The 23,769-nt window shown below is 38.2% G+C and overlaps 1 protein-coding gene across 27 annotated transcripts in view; it reads left to right on the top strand.

The window, feature by feature from the left end:
• Positions 1-23,769, top strand: part of Eif4g3 (eukaryotic translation initiation factor 4 gamma 3) — a 363,950-nt gene that overhangs the window by 293,915 nt on the left and 46,266 nt on the right. For 26 of the 27 annotated variants that reach the window (XM_021262986.2, XM_021262987.2, XM_021262988.2 and 23 more), the window contains 9 exons: positions 5,997-6,143; positions 6,644-6,880; positions 7,922-8,026; positions 9,573-9,705; positions 12,676-12,770; positions 14,322-14,415; positions 15,904-16,021; positions 17,586-17,806; positions 19,679-19,794. In XM_021262986.2, coding sequence (XP_021118645.2) covers positions 5,997-6,143; positions 6,644-6,880; positions 7,922-8,026; positions 9,573-9,705; positions 12,676-12,770; positions 14,322-14,415; positions 15,904-16,021; positions 17,586-17,806; positions 19,679-19,794 — 1,266 coding nt within the window. Of the gene's footprint in view, positions 1-5,996; positions 6,144-6,643; positions 6,881-7,921; positions 8,027-9,572; positions 9,706-12,675; positions 12,771-14,321; positions 14,416-15,903; positions 16,022-17,585; positions 17,807-19,678; positions 19,795-21,454; positions 21,525-23,769 lie in introns of all 27 variants that reach the window. The other variant, XR_002396957.2, reaches the window with a different exon arrangement.

The following is a 23,769-nucleotide window of genomic DNA, read 5'->3' on the forward strand; positions in this document are numbered from 1 at the left end:
GCCTTAAACTAACACATGCTTTTAGGGCAAAATGACTACTGGGTCATGAGTTACCACTAGCATCTTTATGTTCTGAGACAGCATTGAAAATTGTTAGCCAACTCAGCAAGGCCAAAGCTTCTCCTTCATTTTCTCTTCTTCTATTTGACTGTCACGATACCAAACAGAAGACAGCCTTTGCTAATTCTCTGGAAATTTGATCTTTTCAGGGATAAGAATTGTCTGTCCTCACACTAACAAATATGTAGCAGTACAAGTGCTGTTACTTGAAGGAAATTACTACCTGCAACTGACAACATTCATATCCAAGATTACCAGGTGACCTGTACATAGACAGGTCTTGTTGCACTAATACTAGTCTTTACTACTGTGTAAAATTAAAAGCTAGGTACTGTCTAATAAATGTAGTTTACCAAGTAGCCTTACTAAATACCTGCTGATCCCCATGTTCTCTGAGAAGCAGAAACCACCTCTCAAATAATCCATATAATAAAACACACACACACACAACATCCAGGCATGGTGGCACACATCAGAAATCCAAGCTACTCATGAGGCTGAAGTAGATGGATCCCAAATTCAAGGCCAGCCTGGCCAAGTTAGGGAGATCCTATCTCAAAATTGACTGGGGATATAGCTCAATGTTTCCTGGGTTCATTCCCCAGAATCAATCAATAATCATAAGCTACTATGAAAAATATGTTTTTGTTTTTGAGATAGGCTCTCACTATATAGTTGAGGCTAGCTTTGAACTTACTGTGTAGTCCAGGCTGGGTTCAGACTAGTGGTGATTCTCCTGCATTCACCTCCTGAGTGTTGGGATTACAGGTGTGTGCCACTGATGCCATTTTAAATGCATTCTTTTCTTATTGGCACACATCACTTTTCATTCTCACTATTATCTGTATCACATTTGCAAGTATCCACCTTGTCTTTTGTTGTGGGATAAATGTTTGTGTCCTCTCCAAAGTCATAAAGTGAATCTGTAACCCTTAATGTGATGACATTAGGAATTGGGGCCTTTGGGAGGTGATTGGGTTTAGATGAGATTAGGGGGTCTCCACCTGTAACCCTTATAGAAAGAAGGGGTAGAGGTACCAAATGCTTTTCCCTGCTATGTGAGGACACCGCAAAGAGCTGGCCATCTTCAAGTCAGGAAGAGCGTCCTCACCAAAAACCAAATCTGCCAGCACCTTGGTTTTGGACTTCTCAGCCTCCAGAACTGAGAGAAATAAATGTCTGTTTTTTAAGCCACTCAGTTTATAGTATTTTATTATAGAAGCCCAAGTAGGGTAAGACATCATTCTTAATGTTCTGTTCCAGCTATCCAGTGTTAGTGGGTCTCCTAAGAAGCCATTGTCTCCCGACAATACTTCCTCACTTAATAATGTGAGAATCCTGTTGAATTTATTATCACTTAAGGACAAAAGATTTCATAAATCACTATTCTTGGAGTATATATTCTCACTGGCTCATTTCCATGTTTCCATGGCCCTGTCAACTATCCCTAGACAGCACTACCATCATGTTCCAAAGCAAGTCTTTAGGAAACTGTATGGTTAGGCAGTCATTTAGGGATAGTTTGTTCAAACCTGTGGCTATTTTGCTAATTATTTTGTTTTAATATTTCCATGTGAATATATCTAAAAAGCTTATGCACAGACACCAGTTCTTTATACTCTGTGCATGGGAAGCTTCCCTTTACCGTACTTTGGGATAGATATTCATTTCTTGTTTTTCATGATTCTCTCCCTCATCCATTGCTTAGGGAGCAGCTTTGCTTATATTCTTTCTTTGATAGCTATGTTACTATAAAATACGTTAGTCTTACTTTCTTTCTTTTTTTTTTTTTTTCTTTTGGTACCGGCGATCGAACTCAGGCCCTTGCGCTTGAAGGCAGACACAGTGCCACTGAGCTAAATCCCTGGCCCGGCAGTCTCACTTTTGAATCATAGACATATCAGATGTTTAAATACAGCTACATTCGTTGTTTATTGGACACTTAACTATATGCCAGCTACCATAATTTGCTTCACTTAGACTATCTTATTTAATCTTCCAGCAGTCCTAAGAAATAGATGTTCTCATCCCCATTTATGAATAAAACAAGTTTTGCGGTGCTAAGTAACTTGGCCAGAGTCATATGGCATCACTAAGGTTATGACTAGACCATCTCATTTCAGCAGCCATCTTATAATGTCCCTCAGTCTACAGTCATTGAAATGTCTTGCAGATGGAAGATCAAAGGGGTAACGTACTCACATTCACATGGTTGATTAATTATAGGATTCCAATCCTGATTTTGTGACTCAAATTCAAGTACTCTTTCAAATTTCACTGTTCCATACACCACAGTTACAGTTTACTTAATTGTGACTTATTTAAAAGTGCTTCTACAAAATCTGTTTCATTGGTATCTCAAAGCTGCTCTCCTTCTTGGACACAGGTACTGTGCTTCACTTGTTTTAGATGTTAAAACTGAAACATGAGTTAAAAGAATTGCCTTTGTGTGTATACAAGATGGCAAGTCTTTTGATCTTTATGCCAGCTCTTTCCATGTAGTCTTTCCTACGTAAAAGGGATAGAAGGCCTGGCTGAGAGATCCTCCTTTCCATGAATTTACAGCATAACTTCTATACTTTTGTTTTGGGAAATCTTCCCTTGCCTTACCATTTCAATCTGATCCTCTCTCTCCAACTATCACAAATTGTATTTATTTCATCTTTCTGATTTTTGGGGGGGTGGTTAGGGAGCCTGTTTTAGCCATGGTCCCTCACACTATAGTCAGTATCTTGGATTTTCATATGGTTATCCATGTTTCTTCTATTTTCTATGCTATAGATCGACGGTGCTGGAAACAACTCATTAGGAATGATAGATTGTGGCCCAGGCCACCTTTTTTTTCCTGATAATCAGTTATAGGTATTTCATGTAATTGCTGCTGGTGAATATGCTAAGAAGCTGAATAGGCAGCCCCAAGTGAATCTGAGATGACCTTTTTAAAAGATATGTCTGTATCTAAGACATAACCAGTTTTGAGTTTTTTTATGGCTGCACATCATAACCTGTGCCATCCTGACTTGAATGTTGTCTGGGGCCCCAAATCCCAGGTCACAGTTGAGCCAGGGTTCCCATTTTGTTTTTCCAGAGTTGGTGCAGGTGGATTGCAGAGGAGCCCCCAAACCCTTCATGTCTAGGGGCTGAGGAGACGGGTTCCGAAGGGATTCCAAGTTGCAGGTAGACATTCCAGTTTGTCTTATTTTTAGAAACCCTTCTTAGGCAGAGCTGCAGGAACAAGCCTCTGTGAAGTGTCTGCTACGCAGAACAGGCCTTGAGGTGCTGGAGCTCTCTAGGCAGTGGGGTTCAGTGTTGACTTGAGGTGGGGGTGTGCAGAGGAGCTGGAGAATGGATCTGAGTGGATTGGACGATAGTGACTGTAGAGCTCCCATTCCCACTCTGCTCACACCCAACCAGTGGCCATTTCACAAGGACTGTGAGGGCCCTTACCTGGCCTGTTGAGTGCCACAGGTGAGTCTGACTGCCCAGTAAGCAGTTTCAGATGTGTTGAGAGCAATCAGCATCCTCAGCAAGCATACTTGAGTAAAAATACCTTTTGGTTCCTGACTCCCAGAGTTTGATGGTCAGGAACTCACTTCCTATGAAAGGTTGACCACTTCCCACTTTCCTAGGAGCAAGATCTCTGTCAATCAGCTGTTCAGCCTGGCCTCTGCTCTGACTCCTTTTGTATGTAAGAATCAATCTTTTTCACATTGGGCCACATGGATTCCTTATCCCTTATTTTATATATATATATAACAACTTGGATTTCTAGTTTGTTTACAAATCGTCTTAGGTAGTAGCAAAAGAGCCAAAGAAGAGATTTGTATAGCTGAGCTCAAAGCTGAGCTGAGGCTGTCAGTGAAGACTGAGCAGTGGGAACTCTGCAGGCTCCTCTGCCCATGAACACCCAGGTCCCATCCCCAGCCCCTCCCGCCTTGGTGCTCCCTCTTCCTTGTATGCAACTGAGTGTGCAGCTGGAGCAGGATGCCCTCATATTTAGGAATCTAGTGATGCCTCTTGCCTCAGGGAAACGTTTCTTTGATGGGGAGTTTATGAGACGACTTTTTCTTGTTTATGCTTTATTTGTGGTAAGGAAAGAGTGAATGATTTAAACAGCCATGGCAAGGCAGATCCTTGGCCCGGCTGTGTGAGGGTGGGGCAGAGCAGGCTCAGGGTGCTGCAGGGGTTTCCTGGCAGGTGAAAGTCTCTGAGCACTTACCAGATGTAGCCATTTTCTAATGTGTGAAAGGGACTGTGGCTTTTGTGAAGCGACTATGTTGGTGTTAGGGGGTGGTGTGGAAATTGTTAATCTTGTATAACGCAACTCAATAAATTGTTTCAAGGTTTTCAAAAAAAAAAAGCTGAATAGGACTTTCTGATTGGTTTGACTTAAATTTCTGTATAACAGCAGTTTGTATTTCTTAATGTATTATCATGTATTTTGGGTCCTACATAGTCGAAGATAGAGTTTGCTTTGGAAAACCATTGCTTTCAGATAGTGTTTCTTATCTTGAAGGCTGGTTGTAGAGTAGGCCTGATTATGAAATGATATATGATTGTTTGTATTTTTGTAGCCTAAAATTGGAGTAGGATTATATTAGCTTTTCTATAGTTATCTAAAAACTTATTTGATGATGTTGCCCTCCTAAGTTAATGTTTCCTGCTAAGGAGAGGTATGTAATACAACGCTTGGTATGTTGGATGATTAGACCTGGACTTATTAAATAATTTTCCTACATCATAGGGCATGCCATAATTTCTAATACAAGTTTACTATAGTACTGTGGGCTTCCAATTCTTGAGAAGTTTCTGTAGCTATTCAGCCTCAACCAGCAGCTATCCAGGTCCATTTTGCTGATAACATTAACTATTTTGTGAGTATAAATATAGTGCATTCTGTTTTTCAGTATTTTCTCTCTTTAAGTCTAGGGCAAAGACCATGTGTTTATTTCAGAACTTTGGGATTCACTTTGTGATTTCAGAAAAGTCATTTTGCCATGTTACATAATAGCTGTTCAAACTAGTGCTCAAGGAGATTTCATCTATAAAATAAAATAGTTGGAATCAATTGCTGTAATTTACTTTATATTCTACACATACTCACAAGAACATCTCTGTGTTTAGTTACAAGTAACACCGAAGATGAAAGCTATTCAGTTATTAGGGAGCAGTTTTTATTGGATGTGGATGGAAACCTTTTTGGCATCTTGCCTCCAAATGGCCGCTTCCCCTCCACTTCGGGTTGTTCTTTATGTCAAAAGTATGTTTCTAAAGTGACCATTTGTTAGACTAAACTTTTGGAACACTAGTATATTCTTTGGGCACATAAGAAATAATTCTAAATATACTAATGGATATTGATAATCAGGGTAAGTACTGGCATTACTGCATTAAGATTCTCCTGAGAAAAGGAGCAATCTTTACCACATTCTCCCGAGAAAAGATTTCGCAAAAATCCTCAAATGTTCTGTGTTGTACTGTTTTTAGAGTAAGGGTCTCACCTTCTACAACAGTTTTCCACTGCCCCGGGCCATGAATTCTCCCCTACCTTATATCATTTCCGTTTGTTCCTTTAAACCAAAATTCTTAGAATGGTAGGTTTGGTTTGGGCAGGGGGTTGTTGTTTTTTGCTCTTAAAGTAAGGGCTACATAAGTACAGGGCCATAGCTGTAATGATACAATATGGATTTCTAAGTCAGCTAGAGGCAGGGTCATAAAAGATACTATACATTTGTATGAGAATAATATGTATTTTTTCTCTGTAAGTTTTAAGACTTCTTACTGTTTAAATCATGAAATGCCTGAAGCTGAGTTGTATAACTCTTGTAGAATGTTTACCTGTGGTTCAGTCAGCATTGTTTTGCATAAAAGAAAACATATATTTGGAATGTCTTTAAGTAATCTTGCTGCTTTTGCATTTTCCTATCTGGATGCAGCTGAAAGTACCCATGGCGGATAAGCCTGGTAACACAGTAAATTTCCGGAAGCTGTTACTGAACCGTTGCCAGAAGGAGTTTGAAAAAGATAAAGCAGATGATGATGTCTTTGAGAAAAAGCAGAAAGAACTTGAAGCTGCCAGTGCTGTAAGTACTTTCATAGATAGTGCTTGTGAGCTTTGAGCATTGTCAAGTAGAATTTTCATAAAGCCAGCTACAGCATCTTCTTGCTTGAGAGGGACTGTGCAAAGGTACCATATTGACATTTAAGACATTTCATTCCTATTCACACCAAATGTTAGAATAACTCACCCCTCCAAACCAAGTATTCAGTCTAAGCCTAGATTTCAGAGAGGTCTCTGGGAGGCCTTAGATTTAGCTTAGTGGTTCTGCCTCCTGCCTCGCAAGCACAAGGTCCCAAGTTCAATCCCCAGTACCAAAAACAAAAACAAAAACAGAGAGGTCTCTGGGTTCCAGAAATCTGAACTGGGTGCACATTTTGGGGTATAGTTCTATTTTCTGAAGAGTGGTGTCAGATTCTCAATGGGCATCTGATCCCCAAAATGAGTAAGGCCCCTACATCCTGGTGTCTGTTGTACAGTACACCTTTCATCATCCATGTGCTATTATTCCTTCTTACACAACAGCCAGAGGAGAGGACAAGGCTTCATGATGAACTGGAAGAAGCCAAGGACAAAGTTCGGAGGAGATCCATTGGTAACATTAAGTTTATTGGAGAACTCTTTAAACTCAAAATGCTGACTGAAGCCATCATGCATGACTGTGTAGTGAAACTGTTAAAGAACCATGATGAAGAATCCCTAGAGTGCCTGTGTCGCCTTCTCACTACCATTGGCAAAGACCTGGACTTTGAGAAAGCAAAGGTAAAAATCAAGAAACTAGAAACTTTCAGCAAGACCTCTTGGTCAGTTGCAAAAAAGCTGGGCTTCTATCTTGCCCAGCAGTTTACACTATTTAATTTTCTTTTTTTCCCCATCTCACTGTTACGGTTTGATTAGCAGTACTCTTTCCCATGTTTGCATTAGAGTCAGAAGCAAAGAGGGTTCCAGATTATATACAATCCAGTTTGTAAATTGTTCAGATTATTTGTTCCTTGTCCTTTGTTTTTGCTCCATAGCCATTTTATAGGTCATTTTTTTGTATAACATATTATGAGCAGAAATGAGAAGAAATGCTACCATGGGTCAGGCCTAAGGGTGAGGCAGAAATAAAGACCCAGTAGCTTTATTAAGTTTATGGTCTAATTAGTGACATGGCTAACTAACCATAATTTAAGAAATCATCAAAAATGCTATAATTCAAACATAACATACTGCCATTTGAATAGTAGGGGGTGTAGAAATTTAAAATACTTTTAAAAGTTGTCAGAAATATTCCGTAATATCTGAATCTGCAGAGATGTTTGGCTGTGACATAAAACCCCAAATATCAGTGATTTATTCAAGATTGGAGTTTATTTCTCATGAAAACAAAATTCAGAGGTAAGTTTTTACAGTTTAACATGTTAGCTTTCCTAAGGAATAACCCTGGTCCCTGTTATTCTCAACAAAAAAAGTAGAATAAGGGCAAAGGACAGCCACATCTCTCTTAAGGAAGGTTCCAGAACTGTAATACTGTACAACATTTCTATTTATATTCTGGCCCAAATTACCAAAACCAGCTGCCAGGGAGCCTGAAAGGTGAAGCCTTTACTATGAGTGATCATATGCTCAATTAAAAATTCTAAGGTTGGGTATGTGACTTAGTGGTAGAGCTCTTGCCTGACATGTATAAGACCCTGGCTTCAATCCCCAGCACCGCCCCCCCAACAAAAATTCTGCCATTACTGATTACTATTACTTTTGACATGATAAAGTTACATTTGAATTTTCCAGTCAGAATACTAGTGATTTTGTCTCTTACAGCCACGTATGGACCAATACTTTAATCAGATGGAGAAAATTGTGAAAGAAAGAAAAACTTCATCTAGGATTCGATTCATGCTTCAAGATGTGATAGATCTAAGGCTGGTGAGTAGCAGAAGATAAAAAGACCTACTGGTATAATCTCTTAAGGAATTGGGTTGAGTTAAGGATGTCCTATTATTACATATATAAAAACAACGCTTTGGCTTCAGGGCTCAGAACTTGAATTCACTAACTTTCATGAGAGGATTATATGAAAGAACGTCTTTACTTCTCCTTACTCTGATTATTGAACCATCCTATCATTTTGAAATTGGCCATTCTGAATTCATTCTGTCTCCCTGGAGGTCTAGTGGTTAGGATTTAGCACTCTGAATTAATTTTGTGGTCAACTTCCCTGAGCCTTACATTTGTTTTGTTTTTTTTGTTTTTATTTTTGGTACTGGGGATCGAACTCTGGTCCTTGCACTTGCGCAGCAGGTGGTGAAACCACTGAGCTAAATCCCTGGCCCGAGCCTAACATTTTTGATCTCTAAAATGAATATGTTAGCTACTTTTCAGGATTGTTGTAAAAGATTTAGTGGGGCCGGGGATTTAGCTCAGTGGTCCCGCCGCCTGCCTTGCAGGCACAAGGTCCCAAGTTGGATCCCTGGTACCAAAAAAAAAAAAAAAAAACATTTAGTGGGATAACTAGGTAAAGTGCCAATTCATAGATGATGTTTTCTTTCCTGTGGTTTTTCCTGTGTAGGGCTTTCTCTCCCCGCCTCCCCACCCTCCAGGTGTACAGTTTTTATCACTACCACCTTTTTCCTTAGTTCAACTGTTACAGGGATTGCAGCTGAAAGTGAAAAGTAGGTAGCATTCATGAGGGTTCTTTATCTTGCTAAGCTCAGGTATAATCTTAGGACCTTTATTACCAAAGCCTCTACTGACTGATAAGAATTTGCATACTAATTTAAACCTATTTGTCATCCATGCCTTCAACCACTTTTGCTTGTATAGGATGTTAGAATTGTAACTGGGAATGGAAAGGAGAAATATTTATACTTCTGAGGAGACCACTTACGTTCTTACAGAGGGGATAACCAAAGGGCAGCATTGTGTGGCACATTGTGGAGGATACCAGAATCATGATTAAAGGAAGAAAAATGCTAATCATCCTCAGTGGAGAGGTCCTATGAAATGTGATATAACCTGATTAGCAATACTTCATATTAAGGCAATGCCAAGGAACCCTCATTTTTTTTTCTCATGGGGCTGGGGATTGAAGGATTGAATCTAGGGCCTTGCACATGCTAGGTAAATACTCTACCACTGAGTTGCAGCCCCAGCCCAGTATCCTCATGTTTCTTGATTCCTCTTCTCTCTCTTCCTTTCAAATGTAGAAAACACTGATAATTACATTTGAGCCAGTCTTTCCTTCTGTCATTTTATCTATCACCTGTTGGAATGTGCAGCTTGTTAGGGTTGAGTTCCGAGAATTTAATTCTTTACCTCTAATTCCCGTACTCTACATAGTGTCATCTATGAAATAAATGAGAAACTGCCATGATTCCAGATTTTGTAGGTATTTTATACTTTCTAGCAGTGAAAAGTTGAGACTTTTTAAAAAGAATTTTATTTGCAGTTATCTTATTTTCTACTTTTACAGTGTAATTGGGTATCTCGAAGAGCAGATCAAGGGCCTAAAACTATCGAACAGATTCATAAAGAGGCCAAAATAGAAGAACAAGAAGAGCAAAGGAAGGTCCAACAGCTCATGACCAAAGAGAAGAGAAGACCAGGTAAGTGTGAGAAGGCACTGGGCTTGAGAGGAGCTGGGAACATGAAGGATAGGTATGCAAAAATTCTCTATTCAGGCATGAAATAAGATCACAATGAAAAACGCAAAAAGGGGCCGGAGATTTAGCTCAGTGGTTCTGTCGCCTGCCTTGCAAGCGCAAGGACCTGAGTTTGATCCCTGGTACCAAAAAAAAAAAGAAAAAGAAAAACCCAAAAAATAGTATGGTGGTGAGGTAAAGCAGTTTCACTTGGAGACCAGTCATTGAGTAAAAGCAGAAAGTAAATGATTTCTTTGACTTCTTCAAACCCTGTAATCAAGGAGCAACTTCTCTAGATAGAGTATTGGTGAGTGATAGGAGAAGTAGAAAATACAGTTCTTCCCTCTAAAAGCTTACAGTCTGAGAAAGTAAAAATAACTCAGAGAACATTTTTGTTGAACAAATAGAAGATACCATCGGTTGTAAATGTATTCTCCAAAGGGGTACACTGAACTCGGCAATGTCGCTGTTGCTAAAATCCTGTGTGTGACTTCATAGCAATAAGAATAGAAAGGAACATACAAATACAAAAAATATGAAAGACAAAAAAAGAAGGCATTTATACTTGAACAATAGTCCACTAACAAGTTTTAGGACATCGGATGAGGAAACCTTTTCAGAGGGAAATGACAGTTATTTCTTTTGAGGCTGTTTATTTTAGCTGAACGTAGGACATGTTACTATTCAGTTAAGTGGCCAGAGTTGTCACTAGGCCATGTAGTATAGTGACTGAAAACCTAAATTCTGGAGTCTGTTTGACTTTGAATGTCTGCTCTCCTACGTCCTATATAACCTTGCAAGTCACTTTATCTGCAAAATGAAATTAATAATAGTACCTGGGATTTGTGTGAGAATGAAATAATTTATAAAAAGTACTCAGATAGCATCTGAGTTTTAGTAAATATTCAGTTTCCATTGGCTTTTATTTATCACAGACACAATAGAGCTCATAGTGTAGTTGTAAAGAGAGATGAATATACCAGGAAAGAAAAGTTACTTCAGGTATCACACTTAACCTTCTTCACCCCAGAACTTACAATGTCTTTCAGGTAATATCTTTTATTTTTTATTATTTATTATTACTTCTATTGTAATTATTATCATTAATTTGTTACTGAACTAAATTGAGAAAGAAGATATGAAAGCCTAATCCATGGAGGATATCCAGAGATGACTAAAGGACAAAAACAATTCTTAGAATAGTGACAGATACAGAGAAAGTGGAGAGAAGCAACAAGGATAAGTGTCATAGAAACAGAGAAGAAGCAAGTATGTTTATGTTCAGTAACATCAGCACAGAGAAAGCAAAGTATGTAAGGATAAGAGCAGCTTTGGGGGTGACAGTTTGGTGATCTTTCATTCATTAATTTATTCAAAAAATATTGAGTGCCTAGCACTGAACAGGAAAGACAGAGCTCCTTTCCTTAAATAGCACGTATCTTCCAAAGAAAGAGGATATAAATACCAAAGTAAAATGAATTTGTTCTATAGAAAAATGAAGGAGAGAGAGTGTGTGGAGGGCAAGTTTTTCTTAGTAGAGATTGCAGTTTTAAATAGGGAGGTTAGGGAACTAATTAAAGTTGGTATTGTTTGAGCAAAAACCCAAAACAGATGAGGAAGGTAAATTATGGGTTTATCTGGGGAAAGAGGGTTTTAGTTTTTGGCAAAAGCCCCGCAACAGCATTTTTAAAGATCAGAAGAAAGAGGCCAGTTCGGCTGGAGCTCTGGGTCTGACGAGTGTGGGGAGGAAGGGGGCTGGGAGGCAGCAGGAGTCAGTGCTGAGAACTTGGCAGAATCTTGCCTTTTTCTCCGAGATGCCAGGCATGTTTCAAACAAAAGAATGACCAGATCTGGCTGGGGTGACAGTGGTCACAAGATGAGACAAGGGTGGAAGCAGGGAAGGCCAGAGAGGAGGTTTCGGCATTGATCCAGCAAAAAGATGCGGTAGCTTAAACAAAACTGCTAATATTGGTAGTGATTCCAAGGGACTAGATTCTGAATATGTCTTAGTGTGTGAACTAACAAGATTTGCTGACAAATTGGATGTGAAATGTGAGAGAACAAAGGGTTTTTCACCTTTGCAGTGGACATGTTGGAGAAGCAGGTTTTAGGGAAACATGAAAGCCTACTTGTATCACTTGACACCATTAAGTGAAGAAAACTTTAAAATACATGATTTCCAGCCTGGCACAGTGGTATGTGCCTGTAATCCCACCTACTCAGGAAGCTGAGGCAAGAGGATCACAAGTTTGAGGCCAGCAATTTGTAGGCTTTTACACAGTGAGATTTTATCAAAATTAAAAGGGCTGCAGCTATAGTTTAGCACTCTCCTGGGTTCAGTCCCCAGCACCACAAACACACACACACACACACACACACACACACACACACACACATATGCATACATCTGCATAAGTAATAATAATAATAATTTCTATTTAATTTTTCTGAGTATGTTTTAGTTCTTAACTTTTTTTTTTTCTCTTGGTACTGGGGATTGAACTCAGGACCTTGCATTTGTGAGGCAGATGCGGTGCCACTGAGCTACATTCCCGGCCCTCATTAACTGTTTTTTTTTTTTTTTTTTTTCATACAAGGGATCGAACTTGGGTCCTTGCGCTTGCGCAGCAGGCAGTGAAACCACTGAGCTAAATCCCCAGCCCCTTTATTAACTCTTTAAACAGATTTTGCCCTGCTTTGTCTACTGAAGGTTCTTTGTATCATTTGGTTTCTTCTAGGTCAGTAATGCTTCATGAAGATCCAGTATAAGCAGAGATCTTCTTGATATTTTCATGCTGTCACTAATGTTTTAACAGCTTCTTTTGTCTTTTCTGTTGGTTTTTATTGGAGTGGCTGAGTTAAAAATATTGCTCACCCTTTCACTGTCAGACTGACATGAGACAGATGAGAGACTCACTCTGTTCTCCTTTGCAGGTGTCCAAAGAGTGGATGAGGGTGGGTGGAACACTGTACAAGGGCCCAAAAACAGTCGAGTACTAGACCCCTCAAAATTCCTGAAAATCACTAAGGTGAGTGTGACATTTGAAACACAACATACGAGTTAGGAATGTAACTTAGTGGTAGAGTACTTGCCTAGCATACATAAGGCCCCAGGTTCAGTCCCCATTGCTACCACACAATTTACAGTAGTCTCACCATGCGTCTCGGACGTGTTTCTTGATCACATAAAATAACCATATTGCATATTTTATAGGTAGTAGGTTTTGGATGCAGAGCCTTTCCTAAAAATTGGTATTGACGAGTGCATTCTATAGTCCTGTCTTGGCAGGCCTTTAGTAGTCTGTGAGGGTTTTTCTATTCCAACAAAGGATTTTTTAGTTTGGTTTGTTTTTGTTAGTGTTTGCAGTTCTGGAGGTCAAACCCACACTTGCTAGGCAAGCAGAAGGTTTTATAAGAGGAGTGACTAGGTTAATTCTTAGAGTTATGAAATGCATAATAAAAGAGAAATGATGACAGGGCCGGGGATTTAGCTCAGTGGTTCCGCCGCCTGCCTCACAAGCAGAAGGACCCGAGTTCAATCTCCTGTATCAAAAAAACGAAAAAAAAGAGAAATGATGATAAAGACACTTTAGAAGCCGTAGTCATTTGCAGGCTTTTGTGGTCTGTATTTTTTCCTCTGGAGGAAAAGCAGTTACTTGTTTAAATGTAACCACAATGTTTGCCCATATCCAGAGCCAAAAACAAATCACAGACCTATTAGAAATCGTTCTGTAATAAAGATTTAATATGCTCTACCTTCCTTTCTTTTGAGAACCCATAGGTAGTAAGGGGAAAGGATCTTCTAGCAGATGTTTTCAGCAGTAGAAGTTAATCTCTGTAAATAGAACAAACAAGAGAATATGGAGAAAGTAGAATTAAATTTGGTAAAAATGGAAACTTCAGGGCTGGAGATTTAGCTCAGTGGTTCTGCTGCTTGCCTCACAAGCGCAAGGACCCAAGTTCAATCCCTGGTACCAAAAAAAAAAAAAAGGAAACTTCCACAATCCAATGGGTTTTGCAAATCTCTTCCAAGTTCATTTGACCCCTACTATATAATACTTTACCTAGTTCAGAAAATTGGAACCTGCCAGCAAAATACTAAAGAAAATTTAAAGCTAATGTGAAAACATCAGATGCTAAAAGATAACTGACCAAAAGTTAAGAGACAGAAAATTGGAATTAAATGAGTTATTTGTATCTTCATAGTGTTGTCAAATTTTTGCCTCAGGATAAAGTATTCTCCCTCTGGATCTCTCTTGGTGATTTAATTAGCTAGGCTGCTGTTCTCTATGATTTTGGTGCATTCTTCAAGTTGTTTTTTTCTCAGACCACAGTTTCCACTGCTAGATACAATTTGATTGTCATTCATCTCCAGCAAAAGATGATTTTAATAAAAACTTTATTGTTTAAATAATTTCTGCAACATCAACCCCATCTTTGAAGATTATATCAATATTTAATGATAATATGTTTTTAAATGTTATACTAGCACTGCTCTATAAAAAGAACAAATGGTAGTATCAAAAAGCTATTCTTTTAAACTATTTCCTGTAAGTATATTGTGGCCACTTATGTTACAGCCCACAATTGATGAGAAAATTCAACTGGTACCTAAAGCACAGCTGGGCAGCTGGGGAAAAGGCAGCAGCGGTGGAGCAAAAGCAAGCGAGACTGGTACGTGTTGATTGGCCCTTCTTCAGCCTAATTGGTCTGTTAGTGTTCACCTTACAGCCAGTTCTCACAGTCATTGCATAATAAAGATCTAATCATGTGCAACTTCATATAACATAACTCAAAAGTTTCCTCCTGGTTAAGGATTCTTAGATTTTTTAAAATTTCAATTCAGTTAGGCTATTTTTAAATTAACATTTTTATTTTTTATTGTCATACAGTCATTGTACATATTTGTGGGGCACAATGTGTCATTTCAGTACAGTACATGTTTATAATATGTAATGATTAGATCAGGGTCATTGGCATATTTATCAGCTCAGATATTTATCATATCTATATTTGGAATACTGAAAATCTTCTCCAGTAGCTGGTCTGAAATATTCTTGTAACTGCTGTCAACCATAGTTACCCTACTGTGCTGTAGGACATTCGAAATTATTCCTCCTGTCAAGCTATTTAATTAGGACTTAAATCTTTTAGTTTTATTGTTATTGTTGTTACTGCTCACAAATTCAGCATAGTGAGAGAAATTACTAGGACTCCAAATTTAAAGGGAAACTCATTATGCTAAAAAGAAGAATCTTGATACGCAGAAATATTTAAAGGAGTTGTAAAACAACTAGGAATTGGATTGAAGCATTTTCAAAATCTATAGATCTTGGGCTGAGGATGTAGCTCAGTGGTGCCGCACCTGCCTGGCAAGTTCAAGGTCCTGAGTTTGATTCCCAGTACCCAGAAATTAAGAATAAAAAAAACAGATTTTGACTGATTTTTACCTTTGGACTAAAAATGTTTGCACCATCACAAATACATCTTAATAAAGAAGCCTAATTACAAAAAAGAAACTTCAGTGTTATCCTCCTTTCTATATATTCCATCTACTAAGGAATTGTAATTTTGCATAAATGAGATTATAGCATTTATATTGGTAAAGATTAAAGTGCAGTGTTTTAGTTTTTGCCTGCCTCTCTCCTGTTTACCACAACCATTGCTGTGCCCTGCTCAGGATAATTTCAGTGTTTTTTTGTTTCTTTGTTGTTTTTTTTTTTTGGTACTGGGGATCAAACTCAGGACCTTGCGCTTGGAAGAATTTCAGTATTTTAAAGACACATGGTTGTAACGAACAAAGTCTTTTACATTCAGATTCCCTCGATCTTTTCTTCTCAGAGGATGGTAGGTGGACCAGGAGATTGGTGTCATCTGAACTTTTTAGAAATTCCAATTCTTAATCTAGGCATGGTGGCCAGCACCTGTAGTCCCAATTACTATACTCTGAGGCTGAGGCAGGGTGAATGCTTGAGCCCAGGAGTTTAGAGCCAGCCTGGGCAAAATAGGGCTGGACCATACCCCCCTTCCACCTCCACTTCTTAAAAATAAAAAAAGAAAGAGGTTCCTGGTCTCATGCCTTACCCCATGGATGTAGGTAAACGATTATCTGTATTTTAGTCACGTCATTTCTATTTTTTCCTAAATCCTCAACACCTATAGATGCCTTACGGTCAAGTACTTCCAGTTTAAATAGATTCTCTGCTCTGCAACCTCCAGCACCCTCTGGATCCACATCAGCTACACCTTTAGAGTTTGATTCCCGAAGGACCTTAACTAGGTGAGAATCCCACTTTTCTTGTTTGCTCAAGGCTGTTCTGTTGTCCCTGTCTCACACATACATTATGATGATAGTCCTGTGCGTGCATTCCTTTTATCCCTAAAATTGAATTCCTCCTTTAATCTTCACATAGTGTAATAAGATAGTAACATATAATTGGGTGGTAGGCTTAGGACAAGCTGGGAGAGAAGGACAGGTTATCTGGCAAATACCTAATACTGTAGTTTGCTTCCTAAGAAAGCCAGGCCCACCCAAAGATCACTAGAGGCATTTCTGATGCTCACCACTCTGCTGCTCTAGGATGCTGTAGAATAACCTAGCACTCTAAGCATATGAATTAAAGAACATGACAGCCCACTCATATACTTCTCTGACACACTATAGTTCACTGGATATTTGAAGTCACTGTTCAGTTTTCACTTCTCTCTGATATTCCACTGTCTTCCTACTTTCACTTTTGTGGGATTGATGTAGTTGAGTTTTGCATTTAGACTGGTTTATACAGAATAATGGAGGACCAGCGACAGAAGAAAATTTTTTATATAAGCGCTTTAAGAATTGAAGTTTCGTATTTTATACCTAAAATGTACCAATAAACTTAATGGGAAAAATAATTTTTAAAAAATTTTTAAAAAGGAATTGAAGTTTCTTTAAACTCTCAAACTTTCATCTTACTATTATAATTGATTAGGAAGACTTGGTAAACTTATTCCTTGGGCTTCTGCAGCAGAGTACTGTATACTTAATGTAAACCAACTTATTAGGAGAATTTGGATTGTCCCTGAGCATCAATTGTTGAATTGCAGTATTTGCACTGCCATAAATTTCCTGTAATGGCCTTACTTTGTAAGTACTTGTATGTATTCTTTCATAGTAGTTAGAAATTGTCCACTTCTTAGTCTCCCTCGTCTCTTAATTTGCTGCTTCTGAACTGTCATGAGCCAAGGAACTGTTTGTATTGCTTAATAGAATTGTCTATAAAGGAAGGCTAAATAGAGAAATACTCAGTCTTTCTTAAAATGAATAAATATGTGACTTTGGCTATTCAAGTCTACTTGTAGATGTTTCTCAAATAATTTCCACGTCTTTGAAATATCTAGAGAAATAAAATATATAATTTCTAAGTTAGTGATTACCTGTTCTTTATTGTGTTTCCCTTTCATTTATTTAACTCAAACTTTTGTTTCTGTCATTTTTTTCTTCAAAAGAGTTTTTAAAACTAGAATAAGTAATTATCTCTGACATTTAAGTTTTTTAAGTAGGGTGAGGTATAACTCAGTGGTAGAGCATATGCATAGCGTGCTCAAGGCCCTAGGTTTAACCCCAGACCAAAATTTTTATTTAAAAATTAAATTTTAAGTAGTGTCCCTTTTACCATTAAAGAAACATGATAAAATGTCTTTTAAAATAAATACTCACTTTAAAACACTATGATTTTTACTTGTTTATATGAATTATTATATGTAAAGTTCTGTGGAAAACTACTCTGCATATTTTTAGTGTTATTTTATAATTTGAATAAAAAGAGGTTAGGTTGTTGAAAAGTGTTGTTTTGTCTTTACAGTCGTGGAAGCTTGAGCAGGGAGAAGAATGACAAGCCACTTTCATCTGCAGCAGCTCGTCCAAACACTTTCATGAGGGGTGGTAGCAGTAAAGACCTGTTAGACAATCATTCTCAAGAAGAGCAACGGAGAGAGATGCTGGAGACTGTGAAACAGCTGACAGGAGGCATGGACATGGAGAGGAATAGCCTAGAAGCTGACCGAAACAAAGTGAAGGAGTCAGGTGAGAGACTTTCTAGGGACAGAGGTGGATGATGGTGTGGACCTTCCATTTGGAAGGAAAAATACAAAGAAGTATGTGCAAGACTGTAATTCAGAATCAACACATCCTAGCAGCACATATACCAGCGCCTTGAAAGGTAAACAGCAGCTTTTGTTGTTCTGTAACATCATTCTCATTCCCTAGGTATGTTTTTGTTCATCAGTTTGAAAATTTTCCTCTTTCTTTATTAAGAGTTACGGTGATGAGGTCCTCTTGCTGTATATTAAGCAATCTGCGTTTCTTTGAATTCTCTTTAACACCCCTCTACATTACTGTTAGACTGGGTATGCTGTATAAAGTCCCTCAAATGTGTAAAAATTCCAACATTATTGAACTACAGGACAAAGAGAAGATATCAGGGTTTTTTTGTTGCTTTCATCTTCTATGATAACGTAAATTTTATAGGTATTTAACCTGTATATGCCTAAAGACATGCTCTGGTAGTGCTGTAAAAATTATTTCATTTATTTGACCTGTGTTTCAGTTTCCTCATCTCTTAAATGGGAACAAGGGTACCTACCTTAGGTCATGAAGATGAAATGAGAGGTTAATGTATGTAAATACTTAGAGCATTCTATGGTAAATGCAGATTTTTCAAAAGATGTTAGATATGATGATGATGATGATGATGATGATGATGACGATGATGTTAATGAGAACTGATTAAAAATAGATTAAAGATAATTTTTACCATCTTATAAATCTTAATCATGAAGTAATATACTGGCTGCTTGTATAGCATTTATAGAGCTTTCAAATTTGTTGACTATTTAAATTGTTTCTTGTTAGTCTCTAAGTGGATTTTAGAGGCAAATTAAAATATTTTCTTCTTCCAAATGAGTATAGACTTCCAATCATCTAACTTCAGATACATAAGGCTTCTGTACTAGGTACTTTCAGAACATAACAGAGTAAGACACAAAATTATGTGTAGTGAATAATTTAGCATAGCTGATGCATGTGTGTTTAATGTCTGGATAATTCATTTATTTTTTAGCGTTAGATACTGGACTGTTGTTCCTAGCCTTCATTCTTAGGAGCAGAAGCACCTTTATCAAGTAATACCACAAAAAATATAAACTGAAAAAAGTGCTGTGAAGGAAAAGAATTTAGTTCTATGAGAATACTTATCAAGGGAACTGTCTAGAATTGGGAGGGTGGGTAACAGAGGAGACTTCCCTCATCTGAAGCACCTGTAGGGATGAAACAAATTTGCAGGTAAGGACAGATGTGGAGCAGAGGGAAAGAACATTCCCTACTGTAGGAGTATCCTGAGCAAATTTGTAGTAGGAGGAGCCATGGCATGTGTAAGCTAGAGTCACGGGCAGTTTGACTAGTGGTGTGGTAAGCAGGGCCCAACCTGTGCACAATGTGAAGTAATGAGGAAGAGTCAAAATAAAGAAAGAGAAAAGCCTTGAACTCACTATGTATCCCAGACTGTCCCCAAATGACAGTCCTCCTGCCTTAGCCTCCAAAGTGCTGGGATTACAGGTGTGCACCACCACACCTGGCCTGTACATGTCTATTCTAAAATCAAAGACTTCTGTATTGTTGTTAATTGTCTTTCTTTGTCAAAGATGCAACTATTAAAACTCTCTACTGAAGAAACAGTGTAAATTTTTTTTTTTTTTGGTTTCGGGGATCGAACTCAGGACCTTGCGCTTGTGAGGCAGGCACCAGAACCACTGAGCTAAATCCCCGGCCCCAGTGTAAATATTAATAACACACAAATATTGTCATAATAAACACATAAATATTGTCAACCATGATCTCACCATATTAATGGTAATTTTTGTGATTTTAATTTTCTCCCTTTTTTGATCTTATTCATAGTGAAACCAGAAATTTCAGCAGTGTCAGCCCCTGAAAAGCCTATATTATCAGAAGAGGAAATGGAGAGGAAGTCTCGACCTATCATTGATGAATTTCTACACATTAATGATTTTAAGGTAAATGAGATTTTTAAAAAGAAAGCAACTACAAGGGGTATTCAGAAAATAAGATGAGGGCCGGGGATTTAGCTCAGTGGTTACGCTGCCTGCCTCGCAAGCGCAAGGACCTGAGTTCGATCCCCGGTACCAAAAAAATAAATAAGATGAATCTCTAAATATTATTTTTAATTTTACACTAAAAGACACATTGCTATTAATTCCTTCAGAATACCCCCACCATTGGTTCAGACACACCTATCCCATCATTCTTGCCACTTTCTGAAACAGTTCTGGAAGTCCTCTTTCATGTCTTTACAAGATGTGATAAAGGGCCGGGGATTTATCTCAGTGGTGCCACCGCCTGCCTCACAAGCGCAAGGTCCTGATTTCAATCCCTGGTACAAAAAAAAAAAAGATGTGATGAAAAATAGAGTGAATGCTGCTGCTGATCCCATTAACCAGAAGACAGGCTTATAAAAACAATAGGGTGAGGGGCCAGGGATTTAGCTCAGTGGTTTTGCCTTCTGCTGCACAAGTGCAAGGACTCAAGTTTGATCCCCGGTACCAAAAAAAAAATAGGGTGAGTCCTTATTCATTGGATCTGGTACCATGCAGCTTCCATCTAGCTCTTTCCCAAAGTTAAAATAACCATTAAAGTTCAACATTTTAAATGGATTCAGGACAGCAGGATACAACTGCAACAGTGCAAGTAAAGAGAGAGAGAGAACTTCCAGGACTGCTTCAGAAAGTGGCACATGCCCATAATACCAGCACTCTTGAGGCTGAGACAGGAGGATCACTCTGAGTTCAAGGCTAGCCTGGGCTACATAGGGAGACCCTGTCTCAAAAAAAAAAAAGTGACAAGAATGATGTGTTTGAAGCGAGGGGAAGTGTTTTGTGGAGGATTAATGGCAATATGTCTTACAGTAATACTTTTAATTTTTTATATAATAAGTATTTTTGCATATTTTTCTATCACATCTCATACAGAAAGCCCTGTGACAAACAGAGTGACTTGGTTCTGGTCTAATCAAGCATCAGTTGGATAAGACTTGGTTTGAGTAATCCAAGACTCAAAGGGTTCATTTTGCTTGACTCATGCATTTCTGCCAGGTCTGCCTGTCTAAATTGGTACTGTATAGTTCACAAGACATAGTGGTGTAAAAGAATGGGTATGTCAGTCTAAGAAAAACTAGTGACTTTGATAATAATGAGCGAAAGCAACACATTATCTTTTTTTTTTTTTTTTTTTGGTGCAGTACTGGGGATTGAACCCAGGGCCTTCATACTAAACTACATCCACACCCCTTTTCTGTATTTTTGTTTTTGACATAGAGTCTCCCTAAGTCACTAAGTAGCCCAGTCTGAGCTCAAACTTCCCACCACAGCCTCCCAGAATGCTGGGTGTACAGGCATACACCACCACAACTGGCCCAACCCTTTATGAGGCATTCCTGGTATAGTGATGCCTGTCATGATCTTTATAGTCACTGTATCATCATTCTCATGTTAATTTCAAAGTATGGCTGGCATTTCTTTTGCCTTATTTCATAAATGGAAAACTGAGGTACAGACAGCCAAGCAATGTTCCTGTGTCAGCCTAAGTGAGAAATGTCAAGACATGGCTTTGAATTTGCCCTCCTTTAACTCTTACCTTCTCCTTGATCTTCATTTTAAGATGGTAAGATAGGCATGCCACCTGAAACCATGAGCCCTGCAGTCTCGTGGCAGAGACAAACCAGAAACAGGTAACTTCACAGTTACTTAAATTGTAAGGTCTTAGGAGAGATCATATGTTGGAATCTAGTGATATGTTGGAATTTAGTGATTGAGGTCTGGAATGGCTTATCTGTTAAACTTAGCTCTTAAAATAGTTGTCAGATATGTTAACTACTTTTGCTTTGGTGTTATATTATTAAAAATTCTAACAAGATTACTTAAATTACCCTGATTATCTCTGAAATTTCCTAAAATCCAGAAGTAGGAAAGTTTCTGATGCCAGGTAAGATAGAGAGGAATGCTTTGCGGAAACCCTTGGAAACACAGCAAAATAAGTGAACACCAACTGAAAAGAGCCAAAGAATATAACTGATAATACAGCACATCACTGGGTAGCTTCCTGGAAAATGAGAAATGTTTTTCTAAACTGCCAGCCTAGCTTTTCTTTTTTGTATGGAGATAGGGAAATATGAAAAGACTTACGAGAAAATTGAAGAGCTATAAAAGATGCAAAGCAGAGACAATAAGGAGCAAAGTGGTGGAGATTGGCTTCTGACATTGTTGGAAGGGTATACAAAGTCATTGAGGAAAACTACTGAACTGAAGGTATAGGGAGAAAAGGACATTATTAATGCACTGAAGTACAACAGCAGGAAGACTGGTTGGAGAATCATGAGCCCTAGGGGAGGCCTGCAGTATTAAAGGCACCTGTGCCTGCATAATGACTATAATAACCAAGGGATAGTGTTAGATATTTAGGAGGGATTTACTCTGTTCTAGGTGTTGGTGTACATATTTTATATGTATTAGTTTATGTAATCTTCATAAGACCCCTTCTAAAGTTGTTATTATTATAATATCTTTTTACAGATAAGAAAACTGAGATGCAAAGACATAAAGTAACTTGCTTAAGATCATATTGTTTATAAGTGGTAGGTTCAGGATTCAGAGCCAGGCTTTTAGCTTCAGAGCACAAACTATGCTTTATTTCATTTCTTTTAGTATGTACATTTCTTTACTATGTTGAGCTAAAGACTTAAGAGAGTTCATTCTAAGGAAGGGTTTTTTTCCTAACATCTTCTTAGTAAGTTCTGTTGTTATTGATAGTGATATAAGTAGTATTTATCGAGCCCTTATTTTATGCCTAGCTAAAAAATGAATGCAAGTATTCAATCTCTAGTACATTAAGTGTCTACTAGCAGAAATTACTTCCTCGTGTCTGCATAACGGATCAACTGCCTGTATCCCAACAGTTCTTGCCTGCTACCTGATTTTCTCCTGGTTTGAGGTCTTATTTGAAATGACATTTCCTGTAGTCTTCTCTGACTACCCTGCCACCTAGTTTTCTTTCTCTTCACTGAAACATTATTTTTCTTTTTGTACCTGTTGCTTATTTATTTATTACCTATCTTTAGGATCAGTCTTAATCTGTTCTCACCACTAGAATGTATGTACCATTAAAGCAGAGAATATTGTTTATTGTATATACACTGTAGTATATCCAGACTGTAGCCCCGAAAATAGGGCTGGCACATTTTACGTACTCAATAGATACATAACAAAGACACATGAAGGTTTGAATCCTGACTGCCTCTTAATACTATGTGATTTTGGAGTATAATAATCTCTTAGCTTTAACTTCCTGTCATACAGTTAGTTGCTTTAAGAAATATATAAATATCAACATTGCCAGACAGAGTAACCTCAGCCTTTGGATCATGACATTGAATTTCTATTTTTTATATCATTTTTGGTTTTTTAAAAGATCATAAAATAGGTATACATGGTCTTGAAAAACATTTTGACTCTGGCCCTTTGAGTTTTCATAAAATTGTTAACCTAATTGTGTTAGCCTTATAAAGTTGTACCATTCTCTCTTGCTCTCCTCTCCCTCCGTCTTCCTTCCTTTCTTTCTTTCTTTTTCTTCCTTCCTTTCTTTCAGAAACAAAAGACCAGGCATGGTGGCAAACACCTGTAATCTCAGCACTGTGGGAGGCTAAGGCAGGAAGATTGCAGGTTCCAGCCCAGCCTGAGCAAACCTAGTGACTTAGTGAGACCCTGTCTCAAAATAAATAATAAAATTTCTTAGGAGAAACCCAAAGTATAATAATTCAAAGAGCAAAGTAAAAGGTGGATAATAGGAAACAGGGAGGTAGATCTTTTGCAAATGGAAAAGGGTTTAAAAATGAAGGAAGGGTGAGGGGAAGTAAAAAGGGTTAAGATGTGGCAAGTACATGTAGCACCTCCCCAAGAGAAACATATTCATTATGTATC

This window comes from Heterocephalus glaber, unplaced genomic scaffold (genome assembly GCF_053883595.1).
Source record: "Heterocephalus glaber isolate CG9 unplaced genomic scaffold, H.glaber_assembly_v1.0 deba00001452, whole genome shotgun sequence".
In the NCBI taxonomy this organism is placed as follows: domain Eukaryota; kingdom Metazoa; phylum Chordata; class Mammalia; order Rodentia; family Bathyergidae; genus Heterocephalus; species Heterocephalus glaber.